We start from the raw sequence: 10,929 nt of genomic DNA, 5'->3' as shown, positions 1-10,929 counted from the left end.
ACTTCTTCCAAACACGCCGTGAATAGCATTGGAGAGATTGTGTCTCCGTGTCGGACGCCTTTATACGTGTCTTCCTACTTGTGGAAAATTAAGGTAGCTTTGGAATCTGTAGATATTTTCCAAGATATTCGCGTAAGCGTCCTGTACTCCATCATTACGTAATGCCTCTATGACTGCTACTATCTCTACTGAATCAAACGCCTTTTCTTAATTCGTGAAAGCTATATAGAGAGGCTGATTGTACTCTATAGATTTCGCGATTACCTGATCGATGACATGGACGTGATCCATTGTAAAGTGTCCCTTCCTGAAACCAGCCTGCTCCCTTGGTAGACTAAAGTCCAGTGTTGCCCTTATTCTTTGCGATTTATCTTGGTGAAACCACTGTAATGAAAACAAACGCCCCTCAGATGGGCAATTCATCAACGACGCACAACATGTTGCAAGCTGATACCTTTTTAACACCCCGAAAGGCGCAGTGAACACTGGAGGGTTCGAGCGTATGGCATATTCATTGGCCTTTGTAAGCACGGGCATGAGTGGTGGCGGCGATCTCAAGAGCTCGCGCCGGTATCGCGGCAAGCATGTCCAGTGCCAAGCTGACGACTTCGGGCGTCCAAGCACTGTCGATAGCTCGCCGGTCCGACTTGTCCGGGTTCAAGATCATCCTCATGATCTCTAGCAAGGGACACTCGGGAGTGGTGCCGCCAAGCGTGAACCCGGAGTGTGCGAGGTCGACGAACGAGTAGTTGGAAGCCTTCGAGAAGAGCGGCCAGGGACTCCCGTCCTCCAGGCTTGGGAGAGACCTGCGGGCCACAATCACCGCCGTTACCATCGTCGGCCTAAATAAAAGGGACCCTATAGAAGCCAGTGTGATCAACAATGCACCGATACAAAATTACTCGCAATAAAAGGTAACGCACGAGAGAGAAGTTAGACCGAGCGCGAACTGTAAACCTGCACTTACTCATCCCAAAGCGTGAACATTTTGCCGAGTTGACGTAACGAATGCGCTGCCTTGATTGCACGAACATATTTTTCGACACTCTAATGCCGGAACGCCGTTACACGTCAAGGAAACATTGAACAAGTACTTCACCTTTATTCTGGCTAAGGAGACACCATTTGTGCAAGGAAGCAATGAAATGTTCCAGTAAAAGCCTATATGCTTAGAATAGCAATTAACTGCTTCGTTAACTATCTACTAATCGAAACTCAGTCCACGTTATCAAAAACGCTACTGTAGGCTATGCGTTAGGTTCGGACGCCTAAATCGAAATCTTGAGGCATCAAACTCAACGTAGGAAGAATGATACGTCGGCCATTACATGAAGGGTTAAACAGGCGTGCTAAAGATCAAGGAACCCTGTATCGCTTCCGATATATTTCTTTGTGTATGAAGTTAGCGCTCTGTCGTGTTTGTTTCTTCCCGTTGGCTGTCTATTATGGCGCCTAATTTTGTATTTTCCTGTGGAAATCCCCAAAGGAAACCAATTGTCTTCGTTAAAAACAGTGGCTGAATAAGGGAAAACCCTCCTTGGCGCTTTCCTTTGAAGAAGGGCACATCCAACGAAATCTTGATTTTATTCGGAAGAGTCTATGTCCCTTTTACCCCCCGGGGCAAGAATATTAATGGCACATTTGTAAGGCCACTTTCTAGAGCTATAGAGAACTCTCGCAGTGCGGTTCCCATTCGGCTGGTCCCGTCAGGGCGCCGCTCTCCCACTCGAAACCTGGGAGTGCGAACGAGATCACCGAGATCCGCCCGAAACTCGATCACGCGACTATGCAGATTGCACTAGAAGCGGCTAGAAGGTTCGGCTTAGGCGCGGTTTTCCTCGCTCCCATGTGGACAAGGCTCCAGATCGCTGCAAACCGGGTTGGAGCGTGCTAGGAATTTCATTCGAATAAGTGGGTGAGAATGTGTAAGGATTAGTTTTGGTCTTTGAGAACAGTGGCGGAGGAGCTCCCAGGATGGTTCAAGAAAGAGCGACCAGAAATGAACGTAACGTGTAAGCAGGCGTCGTCCAACCAAGGGGCTCAGTTTTCCCGGACATAATGAAGTAAGCAACACAGATATGCTCTGTAGATTTCATATACAAGTCCTTAGAAATTGACTTTCAACGCCCGGGTTGCGGGAAATGCCGTGGCGGATGGCTTGGGACAAATTTCGGCAGTCAGGGGTTCCAACACGCGCACCTAGGCCTAGCGCTCACTGTATATGAATGTGCATATTGTATTGTAGACTACCCGTTCTGCCAATTTTCAGAGTGAAAGAGAGAGACGCTGATGAACTCGGTGATTTGCGCTGAATCGGTTTCAGCTGAGACTTTCCCGTTGTGTGTGTGTGTGTATATATATATATATAAATATATATATATATATATATATATATATATATATATATATATATATATATATATATATATATATATATATATATAATATATTTGTTGTTAAACCCATGTGCGTTTGATGTGGCGCATCCAAGACAGAAGACAACGACGTTGTGCTGGCTACCTGAAGCTCAATAAGCACTCGCCTGATTGAGACCGTCGTGACTATCTATAGACCGTTTCATCGGGCGAGGAGGATAGGGCGCGTGGAGAGCCTTTCCTCCTCTCTGGCTTGGGCGATCCGGCGCGGCGCTGCCTGAAAGTATTGCTGTCGCGTGCTGCGGAACGATTTCGAGATGTTTTAGATCTTACTTTGTGAAATTTACGCCATGTTAGTTCAGATAAGGTCGTCAGGGAAGCCTTTCGGTGCATCGGTGACTACTGTAGGCGGAAATATGTCTTGCGGGCGCAAAAATGTGACGCGCACTATCAGTCGCGGTGCGTGTATGTGTTGTTTACTATTTTGCTTATATCGATTTTAATTCAACAAAGGAAACCGGCGTCTCTGTATTACCAGTATTAAATGGTAAATCAGCTCACTGTCTGATCGATTGGCGTAGGGAGTAAAACATAAAACATAAGAGCGCATGCTCGTGCACGTCCAACCTAAGGCAACCACGAAACATTTGAGCGGCAGGCGCTATCAAATATTTGTGATACACTGGCATCGTTCTCACGCATTTCAAGTCTAGTGTGCTTGAAATTACCATATGTCTACGCTAGCCTTGCTGCATGAGGCCCATGGCGCCGCTCAACACAGCGATCACTGCGGTTGGTGAGCCAGCACGATACATATATAAGCTGTGTGCTTCGGCATTGCCTTTTTGGCCTGTATACAGCCATAATATATGAGAGGATTCGCATAAAAAGAATGCGATGTCTATTTTTGAGCGCAAAATTTCCGTAATACGTGTGAGTGCGTTGTAGAGAACTGAACGAACACAACCGAAAAAAAAAATTCGGTTATCATCCTCTTTCTCTAAAAAGCAAGAGAAAACGGGATAACGCCGCACAATGTTTATAAATATATAACCGCTGATGCCGTATACTTGGATCATGTGCTATATAGAACAAAGATATCTGTAATCCAGCACCTACTACTGCTTAGGACGCTCGCGCAGCTCGTAAACGGTCGCTTTGCTGGACAAGCTTAATTCAGACTGTAAGTAATGCTGCTATTACTAGCCAAAACTATTTTATTCATGGGTGGAAATATCATCCATCCAACCAAGTAGTCACGCAATGTAACCTGCAGCGAACAGTTTGAGCGCTTGTCAAAGTATAACAGCAGAGCTCCTATCGTAGCAGAACGGTACCCACGCTGTTACGATCGTCGCGTATGTTTCATGGCTCCTAAACCGCAGCTTAGAAATAGAGGATAATACTGCAATAAGGTCGCATTAGTGATTGGAACATTCATAAGTACAAAATTGACCTCAGAGGCTGATTGCAGGCTCAAATATGCGCGCACACATCGCGCTGCGTGTTCCGTCCACCTCAACGCCAGCAGAAATACCGGCCATGACGCATTAAACCACTTCAGCACGTCTCACAGAACCGTTTACTACGTAGAAGACGCACGTCATACTAAACAGACCACACGACCGCGAAAACAAACGCCAAAACCTACCGCCGAGCGTATACCTGCCATGCAAAGCACCGCTTTCACCCAAGCCAGTATGGCGCTGCTCATAGGCGGCGCCACTGCGCTCACAATATGGCGGCGCCTACGAAAAAATGGTCTATACCTGGCCTCTGAATAAAGATCTTTCGTGGGTGTAACAATATGTATGCACTGAGGACCAGATCCTCGTGTTACAAAAGGGAACCGCCAGAAATGTAAGCGCGTTCCTTGTGGTTCAATATTTCGCATAGTGGGCCAGCCTTGCTCAGAGTTGAAAGCCGAGACTCCAACCCGCGACCTCGTGCGCACAGCCACAGTAGCCATGAACAGCCACTGTTAGGCGCACAGCCACGAACAGTGGCCACTGTTCAACTGCGGAACGGAACGTGCGGAGTACTTTCCTAAAACTCTGGTACGCTGATATTACAAGCAAGTCAGCAAACATTAACGATCGAAACCTTAATGAAGTCTGAACATCGCGTGTCGGGCCGCACGTGTACGCACAACGCGGGCACCGAATGGTTATGGCTGTGCCTCAGAACAGGAGGTCCCTTGCTTAATTTCCGGCTATGACGGCCGTATTCCAGCGCGAGCCAAGCGGAATGCAAAGACATGAGTGTGTCGAGCTTTGGATGGACGTTAAAGACCTCAAAGCACTGACCCCGAACCTTCCTCCTGCGACGTGTGGGTTGCGGACGTTAAACCCAACGAACCAGTTGGTAAAGGAACCCCAGATTAATTTGCAGCAAGTTCCCAAACCACTCACCCGTCTTTTGCGAAGCTGGACACCATCGTGATCATGCGGTAGGACATCGCCCTGTCTTCGTCAGTAGCCAAGTGCGGGTAGGTGTACGGGAGCCCAAACAGCATTGGCACATCGTCTCCGTGCGTCGCATTTTCTCCGGAAAACGGGGAAAAAGAAGGTCTGGGCGTGTACTGCAAGTAGTACACATTCTTTCCCAGGGTGGCCAAACTTTTCCCGAAGGAAGCAACGGGACAACGGAACATGGTGTCACCGATAACCTGTATCCAACCGCGGTGGTTGGGGGCTTCAAGGTCGTACACGGTCTTCAAGAAAGGAATGAGCAACTCCATCACAGAGTCCGACGCGTCGCCGAACAAATAAGGAAAAGTTTGTTTCAGCACTTGCGCCGTGATCTTTTTTTGCGTACCTGCTATGTCTGGCATGAGCATTTGAAAGAAGGCCTCCCCTTCCATCGCCACGTTGGAGATCAGTGTGTCCCGCGCTCGGGCCGCTACGAACCGCCGCTCGAGAGAGTCCATCTTGCCAGGAAATAGGGGCGCCTCGAAGGATGGCATGAAAAACAGAGAAATATTCTTGGTGGCCTTCAAGATATCCGGCGCGCTCCGGTTTCGGAGGCAGTGCACAGCGTCGGCGACGCGCGCCGACTGGCAGCCGGCGTTGGAGGCCAGGCGCGAGAAGCTCCATCGCGCGTCGGGTCCCTCGTTCCGGGGCAGCGGAACGTACGCCGAGCCGCTCATGAGAAACGCCCTGCGGTACGGGCCGTACTGCGACATTATCGGGCTCGCCATCAACATGGAGGACGCGATGGCGCCGGCGCTCTGTCCGGCGATTAGTATGCGGTCGCGGTCGCCGCCGAACCAGTGGACGTTTTCCCGAAGCCAGCGGAGCGCCAGAAGCTGGTCGTACAGCCCCATGTTGCCCGCAACTTCACGGCCCGTTCCCGAGTTGAGGAAGCCGAAGGACGTCACCCGGTAGTTAGGCGTGACGACGAGCACGTCTCCCAAGCCTGCCACGAAGCGGCCGTCGTAGAAGTCGAAGCTGTTGCCTCCGCCCACGAAGGAGCCACCGAAGAGCCAGAAGACGACGGCGCGGTGGTTTTCGCCGCCCAACAGGTCGGTCACGCATTTGCCGGGCACCCAGACGTTGATGTGCAGGCAGTCTTCGGTGGTGTTCGAGGCGTCGATGACGTAAGTGCGACCATAATGCGTGTCCGACTGGGCGCAGGGGGGTCGTTTGTACGTGGCGTTGAACAGGTCGTGCCAGGGCTGGGCGCATCGGGGCTCAGCGAACCGCCCGTCTCCGGTCGTCGAGGCGCCGAACGGGATGCCGTAGAAGGCGACGGAGTTGTACGATGTGCCGTTGATCTTGAACTGAAGTAGGCTTCCCTTGGCGTAACCGTTCGGCGTCCTCGCGATGAGGCAGCCTCTTGGTGCTTTAGTGCCAGATCTTGAAACGACTGGTAGGAGCACAAAGACCGCCAAGGCAGTGATGAGGCAGCCGCTCAGCAAGGCAGCTACTACCCTGAAACAACAAAATTAAATCAGCCGAATGGTAGCGAACTATATAAAAATGGCGAGGACACTATCAATGCGCAGTATTAATGCTAAAGATGCGTCCTAATGCTTTCTGAAGCAGTTTTACATGTAAAAGTAAACAAAACAAATAAAGTCGCAGTTTGGCCTTAGAGCCGAAGCATCGATTGCGATAGCAAATTAATAGACTGCTATACGAAGTAAGGATAGTAGCTTTATCGGTCGTATAAACTTGGCAACAATCGCTTACTAACTAAATTAGCAAGCATAGCGGCAGCGCGCTCAGGAAGCTTCAACACATCACATTCTATGACCGCAGACAGCAGCTGTAATATTGAGACTTGCAGGGCGTACATAGGCAAAGGGACCCAAACAACGACGACGACAAGCGCTAACTTCCAACTGAAGTTTTATTTGGAATAACAAGCATATATAGCCAAGACACCAAGAGAAAAAACGCCGCCTCGAAAACAAGTTGGTTATATATGCTTGTTATTTGACATAAAAGTTCATTTAGAAGTCAGCGCTTGTCTGCGTCGTTCTTTCGGTCCCTTTGTGTAAGTCTGTAAGTCAACATCCTTGCAATATAATACCAACTAGCCCTCACCCAAACCCTACTCTCTCTAATGTCTCACAGACTTGAGAATATTTGAACAAAATAAATAAACAAATTAACAAACACAGTAGTGGGTCAGGTGCAACACTACTGCAACTCTCTGCAATAGTTGGCAGAAAGCCTCCGGACCAGTGCGCTAAGATCTAGGTAGATTTGTACCTTTTAAAAAATCAAGCGTTTCCCGCGCCCTCAGAGAAGCGGTTGAAGTGAAGATCAAGCCGACATGAGAAGTCGGCGCCCCACAAGAAAGAACACGCAACGGATTTCGGAGACAAACGGGCTTCAGCCACGGTGGCGTACCTTGAGGAGAGCAATAGTCAAGCTTTAATGCATAAGGATGTGTTCAAGGAAAGTAGCTAGAAAGTCTCCGGCTACTCCACCGCTCCGGCTACTTCCACCGGAGGTCTATTCGTGCGGCTGTAACTAACGCGGGGTAGGATGCGCTCCATATGTAGACATGTGTTCCTACCATCATATATGTTACATACGTTACATATTGCCACCTGCAGTAGTGAGGACAGTGCAGAAGAAGAGGGAGGGAAGGCCAAGACGGAAGAAGTGCGCGTACTAACCCCGCCCGCTCGATAGCTTGGTCCCACCGCCGTTGTTTTTCAGAAAGCCAGCTGTCCCCATTAAACGCCTCCAGTCCTCTTTGGAGACACGTGACAAACTGGTGGAGGTGCTGGGTATTTCTCACTCATGCCGCATACTCCTCCTGGGAGGGGAACCACCAGCCCAGTGCCAATAGAGAGACCCGTCCATTGGGCCAGCCGCTGGTCAGGGGACTGCTTCCAGAAGACAACACAGCGATTCTAACCACCTCAACTGGTATGGACAGCGCGATGACCGACCCGGTAGACAATTCAGAACCCATGGGTTCCAAAGTCGTTCCATGACGACGTATTCGAAGACGTCGAAAATTGTATGGCCGAGTACAATGTCTCTGTTTGCTAGGAGGACGGCTCGCGTATGTGGTTCTAAAACCGTGAGGAGCAACTGACGTCGTGGCATGAGTTCCGCCGTCAGCTACAGTCATGGCGCGTTCACCTGAGGCATTCGGCGTCTGGAGCGTCGCCCAATTCGGCGGAACCCAGTTCGGCGGCGGCGAGATCCGCCGGAACAGCCCCTTCCGCGCCGATCGCTCCCGGACCGATTTTTGCGGCAGCTGCCGCCGGATTGCCTCGCCGCGAACCAATCGGAGCGCGTCTCAGCAATTCGAAAGATGGCGGCCAAGCCCAACGCTCTCGTCATATCGCAGTCTTCGAACGCGTCGCGACATCGGAAATGCTCATCGAATTGGTGCGTAACCGCCCCGTCCTTTTCGACAAGTACCACGCGAAGCACAAGATATAAGCGACCTGACAAGGTGGCGTGACCAATCTACGCGCGCCCTTGCAAAGCAGGACGAACCCAGCAACGCCGGTGGCGTCGTCTCTTCGGCGAATGCTTCTGCGCGTCACGCATCGCCAGAAAGGTGCTTGCCAACAGGCCTAGCAGTACGGCCTCTTCTTGCTCAGGGTTCATCATTGCCTTTTCAAGCAATGGTGGAAACGCGCAAAATTAACCCACGAACTCGACGCGAACGGAGACAATTGCGCAATTTCGAGCTGCGCGAACATCCGGGATATACCGCGCTTGGTTGGAGGTTAGCACTTTATGGGGCAGATGGCGCTGTATCTCGTTCCGGCGGCGCGGTGCGCAAACAATGTGAACGACACGATTTTCGGCGGCTGGAGAATTCCATTCTCTGTAGACGCCGGATTCCTCAGTGTGAACGGGCCATCAGATTGAGATTAGGGACGTGACCTCGCTGTTATTTTGTAGCCCAGTTTAGGCGACTACAGCAAAGCGTAGGACGAGCCCACACCTACTGTATCGGCCAATAACCGGAAATGAGGCACGCATATGGGTTCCGCGAAGAGGGGACGCGGGCAACACTCACGCGTGAAGAGAAAGCGGATTAGTAGCTGCACTTTAGAAAAGGCACTAGAACTGGACCCCCGCTCGGAACAAAAGGGTAGAAGGCGCGAGCCGAAGGGGAGCGTTCGGGGAGACGAGCGTGGGGGGGTGCTTGAGGTCACCGTCACCGCTAATGCCCATGCACTCCCCAAATGTCCCGTCGACGGTCACGGAAATTGGGCGACGCGACGCTGCCCAGCCGGTATGATGTTTGGCATCCGCGTGCGCCTGCTAAGGATTACCGTGAAAATGGCGGTAGCTTTACCACTTAGCCGGCTACGGCAGAGGAATGCTTTTGTGTGCGATTGTCATCGGGTCCCAATTATGCTGTTTGTATTTCAAGCGAACCGGCACACAGCTGCACGGGAGACAGATTTCTCAGTACTGGCAGGGTAGCCCGCTGTGCGGCCGATATGCAGTTAATAGTCCGCGATTTCACGGAACATTCTCGGCAGCTTGCATGGCGGCCGGTTGTAGGTGAAAAGAGGGAAGACGTCAGGGGCCGATACTCGCAGCCCAACGTAGGGGAGAGGGAGGTGGCATGTGTGTTTGAGAATCCTATCCCCTGGCGCGTTCTAAAGAGTGCCACTGTTTCCACCAATGCTGTGTGCGGCACGAAGGTGGTTGCGCTATTGGTTACAATGATGTGAACTCGCATGTGTGATTGGCTGGTTTGCGAATCCTTTGTACAACTGAGGGCTTAAAAAGTCATGTTTGGTTGTGTGGAGAGAGAGCGGAGCTTCGGGCTTGGGCTCGGACAGACGCTTCGGCGTTTGAATAAAACGTAACTTCGTCGGACAACGGCTCTTCGCGCTGCCACCGTGCACTCGAATCATCGAGGGGCGCCGACTTCGGACCTTCAACACCTTCCCTCCTTGACTAGCATTGAAGCTACGAGAGGACAAAGGAAAAGGAAATTAACTGCTACTAAACACACCCACACCAGTGCTGATCGCCGCGAACGACCGATCCAGCTTCCCAATGAAAGTGTCACCGCATTTGTCGAAGACGTGACGCGCCTCTTCAGACGAGGAGACACTGGAATGTCCGCGCACAAGAAGTTCCGTCACCCGATAAGAGGAGTGAAGGAGCAGCTCTTCGATGGTCTTGTGCGGAGCCCTCCGAAGACTGTCGCCGAATTTTTGTCTCAGGCTGTAAGTATGGAGAAGATGCTTCTGCAGCGATCGAACTTCTACGAGCTCAATTAAGCGCAACATCCGCTTCAGTTATGTTCACATTGACCGGAAGCAACAATCACAACCTCCAAGAACTCATCTACACCGTCGTGCGGGAAGAAATGCAGATTTACGGCGCGTCACAACCTACGGTGAGCTCCATTGCCAATGTTGTAAAAGATTAAATACACCAAGCGCTCCGCTCGCCTGCACCGACTGAACACCGCCGTGCGACCTACGCAGAAGCCCTGAGACTCCCTGCTTCGTCGCCCCCAGTGTTTCTTCACGCTGCTCAGCCGGTTGGACTTTCACCAGCCCAACCGGTGCAATACATCGCAGAACGACGCACGCATCCAGCGTTTCCGCCTGCCGCTCCTCATGTTATGGTTCAGCCGGAGCAGCCAGTGCATTACGCAGACGATCGACGCATGACGCCTCGGACGTCGGATGTTTGGCGCACACCGGACCGCCGTTCTCTGTGCTTCCACTGCGGGAGGCAGATCGTTTGTGCCGCCAGTGCCCATACCGACGTCTCGGGTTGCTGGGATTTTCCGCTTACTAGTCACCACCCCGACCTGGCCAACGACTCCAAGATATTGAACATTATCTGGCTCAACAACGCACTTCTTCCTTCTTGGCCTTCCATCCCTCTTCTTTTGCATTGTCCCCATTACTGCAGGTGGCAATATATATATATATATATATATATATATATATATATATATATATATATATATATATATATATATATATATATATATATATATATATATATGCGGCAACATGCGGTAGATGCGGCAACAGGGAGGTATGCACTGGGAACTTGCTGTCCAGTGTGACAGCGCAGATAAGGGCGTCATT

General features: G+C 50.9%; 1 protein-coding gene across 1 annotated transcript; it reads right to left on the bottom strand.

Annotated features, from left to right (window-relative positions):
- Positions 1 to 511: 511 nt before the first annotated feature.
- Positions 512 to 7,808, bottom strand: LOC126517454 (acetylcholinesterase-1-like). The gene is made up of 3 exons (XM_072285154.1): positions 7,645 to 7,808; positions 4,787 to 6,307; positions 512 to 806 (listed from the first exon to the last, which is right to left on the bottom strand). Exons 1-3 carry the CDS (start codon positions 7,806 to 7,808, stop codon positions 512 to 514), a joined length of 1,980 nt encoding a protein of 659 aa, XP_072141255.1.
- Positions 7,809 to 10,929: the final 3,121 nt, after the last annotated feature.

Source organism: Dermacentor andersoni, chromosome 11, assembly GCF_023375885.2.
Source record: "Dermacentor andersoni chromosome 11, qqDerAnde1_hic_scaffold, whole genome shotgun sequence".
Classification (NCBI taxonomy): domain Eukaryota; kingdom Metazoa; phylum Arthropoda; class Arachnida; order Ixodida; family Ixodidae; genus Dermacentor; species Dermacentor andersoni.
Note: the sequence above shows the minus strand (reverse complement) of the source record. Positions and strands in the feature narration are given on the sequence as shown.

Bases quoted from the DNA above. Each gene is read 5' to 3' on its own strand.
- LOC126517454 (XM_072285154.1), bottom strand. From the start codon at position 7,808: ATGGGTTCTGAATTGTCTACCGGGTCGGTCATCGCGCTGTCCATACCA. The intron at 6,308-7,644 runs GTATGCGGCATG...TTGTTGTTTCAG, and splicing joins TGGTTCCCCTCCCAGGAGGA to GGTAGTAGCTGCCTTGCTGA. The intron at 807-4,786 runs GTGAGTGGTTTG...TGTGGCCCGCAG, and splicing joins TCCAGCTTCGCAAAAGACGG to GTCTCTCCCAAGCCTGGAGG.